We start from the raw sequence: 16,077 nt of genomic DNA on the forward strand, positions 1-16,077 counted from the left end.
TTATATTTTTAAGTAATACCAGACCAGTAAAGGATTTTTGTACCTGATGATGTAACTGCTCGCCATTTAGAGTTCTTGGTGTTTCGCAAATTGATTGAATGCTGGTTAGTTTGGTTTTCCAATGTTAAATTCAAAGTCACAAGAAAGCTGCTGTCGTGCGCTAGTGCAATGAAAGAACCCTTTGTGTTTTTCTTTATTCTCCACATTTGCAGGCTGCAAATGCATAATTACTGGTAAGTCAATAAAAGTTAAATAACAGAAAAATTTGTCAAACAAATAGCTATTTTGCATGATAACTTTAAAGTTAAATTTTTTGTACATACTGGGATAATCCTGGTGAACATGGTTGAAGCATCAGGATGTCATGGCCTGAAGTTGTTGTGAGACACTTGCCAGCATTCAATAAACTTGTGCCATCATTGCCCCAATTCCATTCTGAACCCTCATTTGAACATGTGTCAAACTTAACGGTGGGATTGTCTTCTGTGGCTGGAATGTACAATTTGTAAACTTTTATGCACAAAATTTTAGTTTGATCCGCAAAAATTTAAACTTTTTAATGAAACTACGAGCAAGTAAAGAAAGTAAGGTCATTAAATTTTGGGTAAAAACTTTAAGTTTGCCATACTTAAATCAATTAAGACCTACTGATTGCCTGAAGACAAAGTGAGCTATTTTGCAAAGCTATACTGTGGATTTTGAATGAAGTATCCATTCTTGCTACATTAGAATTGTCGATCTGAATCAGGTTTTTCCGCACATTGATGCTAACACACACCCTTGTTTCTTCAATACATAAAAAACTTGCTAAACTTAGATACTTCCTCCTGATGAAGGCTGTATTGCACAATAGCCGAAACGTCGAGAAACGTAAATACAATAAAGTTTGCCAGAAGAGCAGTATTAAGCAACAAACATCAGAAGTGCACAGATGACTAAATCAGTATTTCTCAAAAAAAGTTCACATGGTTCCAAAAATTGTAATTAGGTTGCTTTTGCAAAATCTTATTCAAAAACTGACATATGAATTTAATTTTTGAACAAAATGATTAATTTTAGCAAAACATATATACAAGACTTACTGGTATATTGAGGCTTATATTTACACTTTGATGTCAGTTTAATGGACCTCTGTTGATTTGGGTAAATTTCCAGCAAATTCTTCAACCCTAAACATTTACCAAAACTTGCATTTTGCATGATGCGAATCTGTCATTCACATACCTACTGTCTCCAACTCAACGTTCCATTGCTGCGACTTGGTGTGTGGTTTACAATTAGAAAGGACAACGCCAGTATCATTTCTAATGGTTTGTTTAAACCCAGTAAGTGAAAAGTTGACACTAAGGCATGAAGCAAATTCCCTGTTGACCAAGTGGTATGACCACATTTGGCTCCAACGTTGCGTCATGTCATTGAAATCACATGGCTGTGTTGTGACAACGTCAGTCCCAATCTTAAAAATGGAAAGCATTGTGGTGTTTATAAAAATCAGCATATAATTTACTTCATAATTTCAGTTATTTTACTATTGTGTCCAGTCTGTTTTTACATAATACTAACATACTCTCTGCTCTACTAGACTTGTGCTAAACTGTAATATGCCTGATTTCTACCTCACTGTCCTGGACAACTGCCATGCAATACCCTGAACTCGCTTCCTCAATTAAAAACCATACACCATGTTGATCTCTTGTATTTTCCAGCTCTGTTACACCACCATACACTGTAGATGCATACCATGAGCTTGCGGTCAAATCAACCAGAGCCAAAGTTTTGTCCTCAACAGATAAAATCAGTTTGCTGTTCACTAAAGAAAGAAAACCATTACAAGTTAATATGCCTTTTAAGCAAGCCAGTATCCAACGGAATCACAACTTTTAAGGATTAAATATAAAGTGGCAATTCTTGTTTAAAAATGACTGAAGTATCAGATAGTGCTATAAAAAATTACAGTTGTACCTGGCCTAATGTAGTCATTGGAAAGGTTCCATTTCAAACTTGATGTATGTTGAATATTGCAATCAACTGCTTGATTGTTTCTGTTAAAAAGTAATAAAATCAATACTAGCAATTTTGACATTTCTTGAAAGTATTACAGGACAACAGTTGTGTTTATCCCACCATCAGTAGCCAAACATCTACCAGTTTTTACATGGATAAGATAATCCATAAGAAAAATCCACAGTGTTTGTTCCGTTGCACATTTAGAAATGGACACCTGCATGAGGGGAAAGCAAAGGAAGGGAGATTTAAAAGATTAAGGTGCACTTCAGTTGTGTCAGATACATGATGAGACGATTCAAACCTTAACATCGTAGGTACCTTAAAATTTGAAGCATTAACAGTTAGGCAACTCCCTGAAAAAGATTGAATCATGAATCCAGATCCTGCACTCCCACTCCAACCTGACTCAATACACAACAAAAATTGGTAATGTACAGCAATACTGGAGCAGCAGTATGGGCATGAACCCATTTAATATGATTTACATTTACCTAAGGATAAGTCCAAAGACACATTGTGCCAATATCGACTTGTGAGTGGATCTCCAACATTGAATTTATCATTAAATTCAAAGGCAACCAATGAACCATCGACGATCTAGCATAACGGTAAAATAATTAAAGAAAGAGTATTCCAGATATAAGATATGATTGGGAATAAAATTGTTCTTACAGATGCTGTCACTCCAGTGTAGACCTCAGGTTTACCACCAGACCCAACAGCAACCAAGTTTTTTAAAACTTTGTGACTGTGTATACTTTTATCAGAGGCCAGTGTGGCCCTCAGCGAGACTCCAAATAAATTCAAGGATTCACAAAACTTTTTAGCTTCTTTTTGGTTCTTGGATTTGTCTTTGAATACTCGAAAGCAGGCCCAAGCTACGCAAAAACAAACTCTGCATTAATTTATAAGGAAAAAATCAAATGAAAAACTTATTCTGTTTAAATGGTGTTAGAGTAATACATAGTCCTACTGTGGATAAGAACAATGTGAGACCACACTGCAAAGACAGATATAAAAATAAACATTTTGCTGTGTTTGTGAGTTTCTATTGTAATTTGACAACACCTTACCAAATCCATAAAAATATTTGTCAATGTCTCACTGATGACAAAAATGACATGGATAGGGACAGAAGAATATTAATTTTTTTAATGAGCTGCAGTCCGGCCACTGTTTATTGCATCTTGTTCACTAGTGATGATTTTGCCCACCAAACAGCCAGGGGAAAGACTTCCAATTTGTGGTTACTATGCAGTATGCTTCTGGCAATTTGTTAACAATTCACATGCACAACAAAATATCAACTGGTATTTACGGTAACTGGAATTGTCAAAGCCATCAGGGCACTGTGGCCTGCAAGCAGGTTGGTCACATCTCTCTGTTTGAATGCCAGAAGCATCGCAAAGTCCTCTGCCAGACTTCCCACCCTTGCAAACTCTGTTGCGCGAACGTTTACCAAATCCCCGCCCAGCACATGTTATTGAACATTCTGACCACTGACCTGAAAGGGGGAGAGCATCAATAAAATGGCAAACTAAGTCACCTGTAATACTGATTTTTATCAAAACAAAATAGAAATTGCAACTATATTACTTGATCCAATAAGCTTAAAACCATACAGACTACACACCCCACTCCTCCCAAACATGTTGTGACTGGCAGAGCGGTTTGTCAGTGCCAAGCATTTTCCAAAGTGATTTCGATTCAGCGTCCATAGACAAATGCAAAACACCAGTTACATTGTCATATGAGATGTACCTTAGATCAGAAACCAAACAAACAGGGATTACAAAATTTATAGCTTTCTAAAATTGCCATAGTTTTTCAACTTTAGTGCCCACAACTGCAAAAAAAGGCAACAAAATAACCTAACACAGGTTTAGCATTTTTGGGATAAAAAGCATTTTGTTGACTCAATAGACTCCCAAAGAATATCAAGTGCTCATGTAGTATATTTCATGGTTTAGTGTTCAAGTAAAAATACAGTTTGTCTTTCAAAAATAGGAACAACAAAAAGTTGTAGGATTACCTGTTTGTAAATGAGGCCTTAAACAGTAGAACTGTCCCATTGGAATCACAAACCCACTTCTGGTTGTCATCATTTGAGTCACATTTTTTTAACTCTATGTGCGTCTATAGTTACAAGTAAAAGTAAAATACGCATTTACATTAGTTGGACATAACTTCAAAATACACATTCACATGTTTATCAGAAAATATTTATGATATTACTGGTTAAAAAGTGAACATATATTGTTCCATATGCAAACATGTCCGGTCCTTTTTTATGCCACAATACTAGTCAAATAAATAACAGTCATGCATAAAAAAAAACAGAGAGTTATTTACATCATTTGTTCTTGCCAAACAAGATCCCAATTCAACATTGACAAGGTTTTGTTGCCCATACCACTTCCACCTAAATGAATGATAGAAAGGGGCTGACGGGGGTGCACAATGAAGACCAACAATGACCTCCGCAGTGCTCCGACTATACAAACACATTGGGACTTTGTGTCTCAATGCAATGGAAAATGCTGCAGAATAGCAACCATAAGTAATGCCTGTATCGTATGCATCATATTAAAATATGGGTTACCATCTGTCGGACCATTGGCTATTTTGCAGTTGACCTCATCAGTATTTTCAATGCAATCTTTGTAACCATCACATATTAGCTTTCTGGAAATGCAATCCCATATTGTGGGAATCTCAACACCAGGACAAAGAAATGATTCTGATTCATTACAGACTGTCTGAATACACAATATAATCAACACAATTCAACTGGCATCTTTTCCTAATGCTGTATTTTAAATATTTTAAAATGTCTGCATGTCACTGTCAAAAAAATTATGCACTGCAAATGCCACACTGTTAATTCGCAAACATCACACTTCTGTTTTTATTGTTGTAAGATAAAGCTAACAAAATTTTGTTTGAAGTAAACTACGAAGAATTCACCTAGTGATTTCCACTTTTAACGAACACATGTAACTGTATACCATACCTTCAATAGGTTTTCAGTGCAATGGCCTCTGGTACAAGGCCTTAATTCAGCAGAGGGGCCTCTGCATTTGCTTAGACTCATGCATTGCCGGATTCTAGTTCTTCGACCGGGCTGGTTGCATCCTGATGCACTACAGTCACTCCATTGTGACCAACGTGACCACCCTGGCGTGTCTGATAAAAACCAGACAAGTTTTTATCCTGATATATGTGCCTTTCCCGATATATGAAAGACATATTCCACAACATAGGGTGTGAGCTTTTCATGTTTAGCCATACACATTTTCGGAAAATAAACTTTTTGGCATATCAACGCCACTTACCACACTTCCCACATGTCTTTTGGCAAGCCCTATAAATGCTCATTTTGTCACACAGACTCTTAGTGTGAAATTCCAGGCATGTTGCTGAAGCTTCAATGTCATTACAAACCCATTCTATGAACAATGATGTAAAGATTAAATATTTTTAAACAAATAGTATCTAGAATCTAAATTGTTACTGACGCTGCCAGGCATATTTTATTGCTGAATACTGGGCAGTATAGTATCTAGTAATAGCCATGACAAAGTAACTGCCACTTCACCTGCATTGAGAAGCACCATGTTCCAATAAATTGCCAACAAAATAAGTGCACATGTCCTGATCATCTTCCCGTGTAGTTAAACAATATTAAACATACTGGGAAATTGTTGGATCATTTACAAAGCTTATATGCTACATATCACATGAACAAAGTGTTTGAAATGTAACTTAGAAAGTAGGCCACCCATTAAATTCATCATATTTACTTTGGAGTAACTTTTGTTTTTACAAAAAAAAAACAGAAGGACACGTTTGTCGGTTATATTTTGTCCAGAAATAAACATTTTGACAGCACGTTTTCATCTAAATGTAGACCAACTTCAAAAATGGAAAGCAAACTACTACAAGCAGTAGGGCGCGGGAAAACCCTGCAGGGGAAATCCTTGTAAATGGTAACACAAAAATAGGTGAGAGTGGTTGCAAGTTGTAATAACGTAAATTTTGGGCAAAGTGATAATTCTAGATACGCATAAAAATTATGTGAAAAAAAATAATTTCAAGATTACCAAAAATCAAACACGGACTTAACACAAATTCACTTTGAAAAACAATACTAACTTGTCGCGCTTGGTTAGTAGAGAAGAAATATTCGTCACGGATGAAAAGTGTAACGTAAGTCAAAATAGCAAAATGCAGTTTGTAACGTATGTGTTTGAGATTTGTACTGTACGTAATAAACTTGGTAATAAGTGTATAAATAATTAACATTTATCATCCCCTGATCCCTAGCAAACTAATTTACGAGCATGACTTTTGCTAGAGTTTTCTAACATACTTACGTACGAAATAGAAATGAAAGTGAAGATCAATAAGTGGTATGCAGTTGTGAGCTGGCACTGGCAAGCGTCTGACGACAGTTGTGGAATATGCCGATACCCGTTCGAATATTGCTGTTCTAATTGCAAGACCGCAGGAGACGATTGCCCAATTGGTAAAAGTTTAAATACAAAACTTGTTTTGGGGCTCTGTAGCAGTAGCACTGTAGGGTTAACGTTTATATTTGTTTTATTTTCAGTCTGGGGCCAGTGTAGTCATTGTTTTCACATGCACTGCATTCTGAAGTGGCTACAGTCACAACAGATGAACCAACATTGTCCAATGTGCAGACAGGAGTGGAAATTTAAAGAAGAATAAAGCTTGACTAATTGCAACTTTTGATTGCCTCGTTGTGAGATATTAGGATTATTGTTGATGCATTACCAAACATGTTGACACGTCAAGTTTTTTGCTCGTTGCAGAAACACATCCCTTTAAACACTTTCTGTAAAAAATACTTGTCCACTACTGCAGTCCTTAGTGGTCCACAAACTACTGATATACTTGCCACTTTAAATCAAGTGTTAGAGGAAGGCTCAAAGTATGGCTTCAACCAAGAGTTTTTCAAAAGTCTCGGCAAACAGAAAATTGTTGTGGACTTTAGCTCACCAAACATTGCAAAGATGTTTCATGTAGGGCATTTCAGGTCCACTGTAATAGGCAACACCATCAGCAACCTAATGACCACTGCTGGACATGATGTGCACAAGATAAACTATTTAGGGGACTGGGGTTTACAGTTTGCTCTTCTTGCTATTGGCTTTGAACGATTTGGTAATGAGCAGCTCCTTCAAATAAACCCCCTGCAACATTTGGATGATGTATATGTAAAAGTCAACAAAGCAGTTAAAAAAGATAAAACTATATATGATTCCGCTCAGATTTTATTTTCTCGAATGGAAAATGGTGAAGAAGAAGCTCTGAAGTTTTGGAGTCTATCTCGTGAACAAAGCATTGCACAATTTCAAAAACTTTATGATGAAATATCAATCAACTTCGATGAAGTCACTGGAGAATCGCGATATGTTATACCAGCAAAAAGTGTTGTCAAACAGATGTACAGGCTGAATTTACTTACAGAGGCTGGTGGAAGAAAAATAGACTTGAACAATTCTAGTTGGATATCAGGTAAAGAGCCACACGAGGTCACCCCAGTGATTGTACGTGAAAATGAGACTACTTTATATCTGACTCGGGATGTGGCAGCAGCTCTAGACCGGTATGAAAGTTTTCAGTTTGATAAGATGATTTATATCACTGATTTCACTCAGAGCTTGCATTTTCATCAAGTGTTTGGCATTTTAGAAAAAATGGGATATGAATGGGCCAGAAAAGAGGCTAACAAATTTGTACATATTGGCTTTGGTAGAGTACAAAATATGCGCACAAGGGATGGTCAGACTGTGTTTGTAAGAGACATTTTAGATACAGCATATACTAGAGTAAGGGAAGACCGACTGAAGCATTCCACACGAAAAACACATATCCATGACATAGATGAAGTTATCAAGACATTGGCCTTGACCGGGCTTGTGTGCCATGACCTGCGAGGCAAACTAAGCAAAAATTATACATTTAGCTGGGATGCTGTCCTGGCTTCCAAGGGAGACCATGGACTTTTTCTGCAGTACTCCCATTCAAGGCTTTACAGTTTGGAGCAAAACTGTGGGGTGGAAATCTCACACAAAATTGACCCCTCTAAACTTTCCAACAGTGACATTATAAAGCTAGTACACCAGGTTTCCAAGTATGGCATGGCCTTAGAAAAGACTTATAAAACCTTGGAACCTTCTATTTTGCTGTATTATCTGTACGACTTGTGCCACGTAATAGCTAAAGCACTTCGATGCTGCAAAGTCAAAGGGGAAGATAAAGATATTGCTGAGGCACATCTGCTCTGTTTTCACTGTGCAAGAGTTGTTTTGTCAAATGGAATTAAGCTTTTGGGTATAACCCCACTGAATGAAATGTAATGACCTTCTTATTACATTAAATGAGGCGGTATTGGATTAAATTAATGTATTGAGTAAAACAATTATAAAAATATCTGATTGCACACCAAAACACTGTATTTCAAAACATGCCTACAGATTTGAGGACATTTGTAGCCATGCTTTCATCAGCTGGTGGGCAATTGCATAGGGAGGAGGTACAATTAGACCTTCAGGCCTCTTAAAACCTTCTATCAATGCTGTTGCAACCTCTGCTCGCTCAAACCACCTACAATAACACCAGTTTTTGACCTAGCACACTTATTTTTATGTCAATGGACATTAACGTACTTTGCATCTTCCAGTTCCACTTCATCAACAGTAATACTGTCGTTAAGTGCATGGCCTATTAGACCAATCATCAAGTTGGATGGAAATGGCCAGGGTTGAGAGGAATGGTATTTCAGAGGACCAACATGGACTCCACATTCTTCCATCACTTCCCGTCTGGCCGCATCTTCAATTGTCTCACCTGAAATATATTTGTTTGAAAATAAACCATGTTTTGAGTCCAGATTTCTTGTGAGAATATATTTAATAGGAGTATTTTGGAAACTTCACACTTATAGTGTCAATGACCATAACTAAAGGTATATTACAGAAGAATTTAAAACAGGAATATTTATGGATAACACAGAATATTTATCTAGACATTAAAGAAATAATATTGCTGGCACAAAAAAAGTTATTAGACAAAAAACCAATGCCAATCATGCCAAAAACTCACCCGGCTCCAAAAACCCAGCAGGACAAGAGTACATTCTCGGTGGATGTCTGCCCTGACGTCCCAACAAACATTTATTTCCATCCTTTGATATTACCAGCACAATAACGACTGGGTCAGTTCTGTTAGTTCATTTATAAATTTTATACAATTAAAATACATTAAGCAATGGACATACCTTGGGAAGCATGTGTTGTGTGCACCTTTGTGACTTATGCAGTCTAAATTGGAGCAAATGCGTTTGTAGCCTGAATCTCCAATGCTTGTATCACTGCCACATGTTGGACAATAAATATACCTGTAACAAGGCAGAGTTTAAAGGTGTTATCAAGTCTTAATGAAGTCAACATAAACGAAGCGCACAACTCTGTTTAAAATAGAGCCCAAAGCCATTCTGCTGCTATAGCACTGTAGTTCAGTGATGATAAGGTAATATATAATCAAAATGTATGTATGGATGTATTTAATGTATATATATATGTTTTTTTAGGTAAAATTTACTTGTCATGCCATGCAAGCACAGATTTTGCTTGAGCTACAATGCCGGATTCTTCTTTTCCCAATCTTAATATTCCCTGGTTCATTCCAGCTGGAGCATATTCACCTAAGTGACTTACAGGAAATTCTTTTTCCGATAATTCCTGCAATAAACAATTGCATGTCGGGAAAGGTTGATGCAAATATATTTCTCAATGACTATGAAATCCTTTATCCAGTTATTATTTTTTAAATATTAACAATTCGAATATTAAAATCAACTTTGTGTCCATTCAAAATTTCAAAAACATTTCCAAAAAAGACTGTATATATCTAAAAAACAGGTTTGACAGGCCATCTGGCTACATTCCAAATCAAAGTAACTTAAAGACTGGTAAACTACAAATGATTGTGTTCATAACATAGACATACCTGTTTAAAGTTCACTGCAAAGTAGGGTATATCATCTTTGAGAGAAATTGGCGTCTCACGTAACAAGCGTCCACTAGCAATATCTCCAATACCCAAAAAGATAATGTCGTGCTTAAAGGATTCCAGCTTGGTTTCCAAATCTTTCCAAGAGAACCACACAACTTTGGTGCCTTTTTTAGGATGCTTCTTTTGTGTTATCAAAAGTTGCATTTCAACGAATACCATAAACTTGGTGCCAGTAGATTTCTTGACTGTTTTCATGTGCTCCTCATCAGTTCTCTTGTACGACTGTCGGTCAACAGAGGATTGGCTGAAATGGTTGACCAGCTCGAATGGCATCACATTTTGAGGTTCTAGGAACTTTTTGAGGGTTTGTGTTGAGGTAGCTTGGTTCCAGAAGTCTGCGATGGCCAAAGGAGTCTGGCCACTTTTGTTTATTGCCTTAGGATCTGCCCTACGAAAAAAACAAAGTCCCACTTGTTTGAATTATTGTTTAGGTCACAACTCTGACCGGTGTGGATCAAGTCTAATATCACTAATCAATTGTAAACCACCAAAAGTAATAACTACCGGGCAAAAATAAGAAATATTTATTCTCAGTCACTATAAAATGATGGCATCTGGGTAATTAACATAAATATACCCATTTTCAAGTAGGAATTCCATAACCTGGACATGACCATTCCTTGTGGCAAGCATAAGTGGTGTCCAACCATTTTTGTTTCTGCACTCGGTTGTAACAGAGGCGAGTGAACTCTTATTCTCCTGCAAAGCCTTAATGTTTCCATCTGCTGCAGCCTCAAGGATACGGTTGACATACGTCTGATGCATTTCACTCCTTTCATCACTAGTACTCCTGTGCATGTTACTTCGAGCTATAACAGTTTTTAACCAATCACAAGCCAGCAACTCTGTGTAAAAAAATGCATGAGTTTTTTGATACAATGAAAAAGACACAACATAATGGTAGCTTTTGCACATAAAAAATGAAGCAAAGGAATGCTTAGCAATAATTGCCACTACTATCTGAAAAAAACATTGAAAGGTGCAGAAACCAAGAATGCTCAGTATACCTGAAGCAAAAAAAATTATAAAATAACACAGTTAGTTTCACAGGATTTATAAAACAAAAAAAATTTTAATGTTCAATCGAAAAACAGTTATATACCCCGAATGTGGCACAGTGGAAGTTCATTTTAAATGATTGTTTGGTAAAAAATGTCCTGTTGTACATGATGTAAAAAACATTCTTCACTACAAATCAACTTTTGCAGATGCAGACACATTACTTCTTTTTCCAGCTTTACAGTGAGCGCGAAGAAACTCATCATAAGTCTCCTCATTTAAATACTTTCCAAAGGAACCAAATGGAGCATTCATGCAGTCATCACCCACAGGGGGATCAACAAAATATTTATTTGCAAAATCCTTTACAAGCATGTAGCTTTTCCAGGTGGCTGTGGTTTTTATGTTGGTGTTACTCTGTATAATGGCATAAGCCCATGGGTTCTTGCCCTTCTGGGGGTTGCCAGGGTAACACACAAGCTTCCAGTAATAACCAGGGACTTTTACAGGGTTGGTTTCATTGCCTTTTATATACAAAGGGTTGTGATTTTGGTCGTATGCTGTTCCAAAAGTCCCTGTCATTATAAACACTTCTTCATTGGGGATCATCTCAAGAATGGCATACTGTGTGACACACTCGTATTCCCTCCATGAGAACTCGTTAAAATTACCAAATTGTGGTGCTGCATTGGTAAGAGTAAAAGTATTATCTTGCTTTATTTCATTTTGGCTATTTATAGAGTTTGGCGACAAATGTCCCCGATCCAAATTTAATATGTTGTCCACATAATCCTCAGCGAGTGCTTGATATTTTCCACATTGGTGTCTAAGATGCTTGGCAATATGCCCAATCATGGAGAATATTGGCTTTGTCGGTAATTCTTGGATGTCACACATAGTTAGTGATACCCTAGACCACAAGTATGTCTCTGGTCTTGGGTAAGTGTGCCCCTGTGGATTTAATGCCACTTTATTGGCGGTGTAAACAGGTATTCGGTCTTTGGTGCTAAACAGAGTTGCAAAAGCTACAGTGTCATTTGTTTTTTTCTGGTTTTGACACAATTTGACTACTCCCTGATCAGCTGCTCCAATGGGCAATGGAAATGCCTGACCATGGAAGAATTCATCACAATTTGCCTCAAGATATTTCCCTTCATTATTCTGGTCAACAGAAAGTTGCTGTTCTTTTCTTGCAAATGATGCACATACAAAGGCAATGAGAAAGTAGGCACAACAGTGTTGCATAATGAATAAAAAATGTCTGAAATATAACACACTATCCAAAAACATAATTAACGAAAATAATTTAAAAATGACATAAATAGATCATGCTATCCTTAAATGTATCATGTCAAAATTGCAAAGCAATAAATCCAAATTCCGCTTAAGTACTTAATCCGGATACACTTAATGCAATAAAAAAATAGCATTGCTGTAATTCACGTTTACAGTCACACTTTCCAAACGACTGTCAAAACACCGCTGGTCTTTTTAAACTGAGCGATCCCGGAAGAATTCACCAACTGATCAAGTTCACGCGCAATTGCCAATGCTTTGCGCAAGACCGGATGTTGCATCGAGCTAACCCTGACTTGTTCATATTTGTTTCAACATTCCACTGGACTGCGCGCCAATGCAGTTGGCACACTTGCACAACAGATTGCACAACAGATGCAGTTGGCACACTTGCACAGATAACAGATCATGTCGTTCAGCGTTCACTGCATATGTTCTTGCCTCAACCGTTAAACGTGTTGCAACTTGCAATTGAGTGCCACTTTCACCCCACGCTAAACATTACTACATGCACGTAGGGTAGAATATTCTTCCCGTCAAGGCCTAATACAGGTAGGCTGAGAAGATGGCCATATGTCTATTTACAAAGAGTGACAACAGATACTTATACTCAGGGCGTCGATTTTTTTCTGCATGTCGAACATCTTGAGAAAAATTGACAAGCGTTAAAAAAAATGTTGCATCTGGCAATTAACGCATGAGAACGACCAGGTTTATTTCGATTACAGGATTCTTGTACTTGCATAAGTTATACACGTTAAAATAACGACAATACAGTTAAAAACCTTGCATGTTATAGGCTGCTTTGTCTCTTTTAAAGTCCGATTGAACGAAAAATGGTACTTGTTTCGTAACAATGCCACGTGTTCGGCAACAATGATCCATGTTTGGAAACAATGGTTAGTTTTAGGTTTAACGGGCTTATTCACCGAACGTTAAAGCAAGTTTTGGCAGGATTTTATCCAAAAAATTATTGTCGTTGCGTTTATTTAGCAATCTAAACAGAAAAATTTATTTTGGGTGGGGATCCCAAGCGATGATATATGCCATTCAGTTTTCAACACTACGCAACCGTTCAGTTAAAAGCTGTTGTTTGATAAAGATTCGAAATACCAATTTCTCCCCCCAAAATTGTTTGCGTTTTGATATTGAACGACTTACACGTTTAACACACCCTACTTATACTCACCACACAACAGTGGCATATATAGACATCCCGAAATTTAGGCATAGACCAAATGAATGCTTGCCGGAACAATTGAATTCACAGAAAAAAAATAAACCACTGTGTTTTTGTATACTACGCAAAAATTTTAAAACAAATGAATAAACTATTTAAATTTAAGTTTCTCAAAACTATTTGGTACACCCTCATAGAAGTTGAATTCTTTTCACTAATGGATATGGATTGCTAAATTTGATCAACATTACATAGTCAAAACTCCACCAGTGCCGCACAACCTTGGTATTTGAACAGACCATGAAGGGTTACGACGTTTGTAACATCATTACCTTCAAGGAATGTGGGTTAATTTTACTCTATAAAGTGAAAGTACGTGATGGTCGTGGAAGTTGCGAAGGCGAGCTTGGGGGTCGTCCATAATCGCTAGCCCAACAATATTAAATGAGCCTGTGATACCCGTAGTCCCATAGACCCGCCTAGGTCAAATGTTCTGTGACCCGAGGTCCGATGCGGATCACTATACGTCCAAGTATGGACAATAAGCACTGACCTCAGACCAGAAGTTGGATCTAAATCCAAAGAAACAACGATCGTTTTATTTGTTGAAAGAGTCGCAAATATGCAGGGCGAGATTAAAGACAAGACCGAATGAGATATAACTGATCGAAGCTCACAAACCTGAAAATTAATATTCGTAAAATTCTTTCGTAAATAATTTTCCATTGGGCACGACTTGGCATTTTTGACCTTTGCAAGGTGATGTTTTAAACCGACACTTTTTCTTTCTTTATTTCAGTTTGGCTACGCCACTGGTGCCCGAGAACTTGAAGCGAAACTTTTTGCATGGTACTGTATCTGTATGCACTGCAAGTACCGGTTTTTAGAAGAACCTGTTCTAAAATGTTTGGGCTATTCCCATCATCTATGTTTAGATTTAGATTTACCTAGATTTAGATGCAATTGGATTGTCTTCCTATCGCCAAAACCGTTACTGCTGGTTTACACGAAGTCGAATTAAGTGAAATCCCTGGGGCGATGCATGTGGCTTGCATCATTGTATGGTCGTATTTTATTCATATTATCCTTTCTGGGTTCCAAGACTTCGAGTTTTGATCAAGAGGAAATGTGCATAACCTATATCGGACGCGACAAACTGTTTGAAATGACGTTGGTGTGGACTCTGGATAGTATGAAGTTGCGGTGATACCGAATGTGCAACTATGGTGCAACCAGTATAGTCTCTGGTGCAACCACAACAGGTTGCGCAACTACATTTGCACTTTCGCTCATGGGATTTTTAACAAGCTTACATTTGCTGAGAAGCCTGAGCCTGAGGTATCACTAAAATAAAGCTCAGTAAAAAAAAAAAACAATAAAGCTTAGTTATCTTGCTATGCCATGACATAATTAGTGTCATTCCGAAAGGACAATTTTTGTAAACTACTTTGTTTCTCTTTCGAAATTGCTTGGCAATTACAATTACTCTTTAATTTTGTTAAATTTTCTTTGCTAGTAGGCTAACAGATAAACATTCATTGCAATACAAAAAAACATGTTACGAATTGTATTACGCACTCCGATCGGCATAATTAGTACTACTCATACCGAAAAGGGGGTTCATGACATCAAACTTGACCAGTCGTACAATGATAACCCCAATATCATTGCCCAGGACCTCAGTGTATCTGGTGTTGAAGTAGTGGAGAGTGATGGTCCAATTAATTCCAATGCTCAACACTTTATTGACTGGCTTGGGGAGTTTTTTACTGGGGAACACAAAAAATCTTTGCCAGCACTTGACAATGAAATCATTGAAAAGGACAATTTCACTGGATTGGTTCTTCGCACACTGATGAATGAAACCTCATGTGGTTGTACTTTGTCCTATGCTGAACTGGCAAAGCGGTGTAACAGCCCAAAGGCTTGTCGAGCTGTGGGCCAAGCAATGCGAGCCAATCCAATACCTTTACTTGTGCCTTGTCACAGAGTAGTGGGAAGCAATGGAAAACTGGGTCATTACATGTCAGGAAAAGGAGACAACATCAAGGCATGGCTACTAGAACATGAGAAAAAATCTGCAGAATTGATATAATTTGTGCTTTACCTCATATGTACAGGCCTTGTTAGGGGGCTTATTTTCCTTTGCATTTTAGAGCCAAGCAAATAACCTGCCTAATGCTTTTCAAACTGCAATTTTATAATGTTCAGTATGTAAAGTATGTTACTAAAGGACTAACAATTTTTGTGTTTACTTATAATTGATAAATCTATTCGAATCATAAACTTTTGATGTTAAACTCATTTGTTACAGGAATATGGAAAACTTGTGGTTAATTTTAAAACACTAACATAAGTTTCTTTGTTCCAATGGTCGACACATCACATTTGATTGTTGCTCTACTACCTTTACCCTGTCCTTTTAACAATGCTACACAATTTGAACCTTTATTGTGTTTATCTTGGTGCTAGCAACTACATTTCTTTTTCAG

General features: G+C 37.2%; 4 protein-coding genes across 4 annotated transcripts; 2 read left to right on the forward strand and 2 right to left on the reverse strand.

The window, feature by feature from the left end:
* The first annotated feature begins 6,670 nt into the window (after window positions 1-6,670).
* LOC145899670 (putative arginine--tRNA ligase, mitochondrial) lies at window positions 6,671-8,393 on the forward strand. The gene has a single exon (XM_082988564.1). It carries the CDS (start codon window positions 6,810-6,812, stop codon window positions 8,391-8,393), a length of 1,584 nt encoding a protein of 527 aa, XP_082844690.1. The 5' UTR covers window positions 6,671-6,809.
* On the reverse strand, window positions 8,367-11,353 carry LOC145899671 (NAD-capped RNA hydrolase NUDT12-like). Its single transcript, XM_082988565.1, has 8 exons — window positions 11,213-11,353; window positions 10,688-10,955; window positions 10,045-10,498; window positions 9,637-9,776; window positions 9,314-9,433; window positions 9,139-9,257; window positions 8,703-8,883; window positions 8,367-8,640 (listed from the first exon to the last, which is right to left on the reverse strand). The coding sequence occupies exons 2-8, from the start codon at window positions 10,906-10,908 to the stop codon at window positions 8,505-8,507; spliced, it is 1,371 nt and encodes a 456-aa protein (XP_082844691.1). The 5' UTR covers window positions 10,909-10,955; window positions 11,213-11,353; the 3' UTR covers window positions 8,367-8,504.
* On the reverse strand, window positions 10,966-12,971 carry LOC145899672 (endonuclease domain-containing 1 protein-like). The gene has a single exon (XM_082988566.1). The coding sequence runs from the start codon at window positions 12,397-12,399 to the stop codon at window positions 11,299-11,301; it is 1,101 nt and encodes a 366-aa protein (XP_082844692.1). The 5' UTR covers window positions 12,400-12,971; the 3' UTR covers window positions 10,966-11,298.
* Window positions 12,972-14,937: 1,966 nt separating this feature from the next.
* LOC145897762 (methylated-DNA--protein-cysteine methyltransferase-like) lies at window positions 14,938-16,077 on the forward strand. Its single transcript, XM_082986190.1, has one exon. The coding sequence runs from the start codon at window positions 15,141-15,143 to the stop codon at window positions 15,678-15,680; it is 540 nt and encodes a 179-aa protein (XP_082842316.1). The 5' UTR covers window positions 14,938-15,140; the 3' UTR covers window positions 15,681-16,077.

Source organism: Ascidia mentula, chromosome 4 (genome assembly GCF_947561715.1).
Source record: "Ascidia mentula chromosome 4, kaAscMent1.1, whole genome shotgun sequence".
Lineage (NCBI taxonomy): Eukaryota > Metazoa > Chordata > Ascidiacea > Phlebobranchia > Ascidiidae > Ascidia > Ascidia mentula.

Bases quoted from the DNA above. Each gene is read 5' to 3' on its own strand.
- LOC145899672 (XM_082988566.1), bottom strand. From the start codon at position 12,399: ATGTTTTTGGATAGTGTGTTATATTTCAGACATTTTTTATTCATTATG.
- LOC145899671 (XM_082988565.1), bottom strand. From the start codon at position 10,908: ATGCACAGGAGTACTAGTGATGAAAGGAGTGAAATGCATCAGACGTAT. The intron at 10,499-10,687 runs GTATATTTATGT...TTTTTTTCGTAG, and splicing joins GAATTCCTACTTGAAAATGG to GGCAGATCCTAAGGCAATAA. The intron at 8,884-9,138 runs GTGAGTTTTTGG...AATATATTTCAG, and splicing joins TGCTGGGTTTTTGGAGCCGG to GTGAGACAATTGAAGATGCG.
- LOC145899670 (XM_082988564.1), top strand. From the start codon at position 6,810: ATGTTGACACGTCAAGTTTTTTGCTCGTTGCAGAAACACATCCCTTTA.
- LOC145897762 (XM_082986190.1), top strand. From the start codon at position 15,141: ATGTTACGAATTGTATTACGCACTCCGATCGGCATAATTAGTACTACT.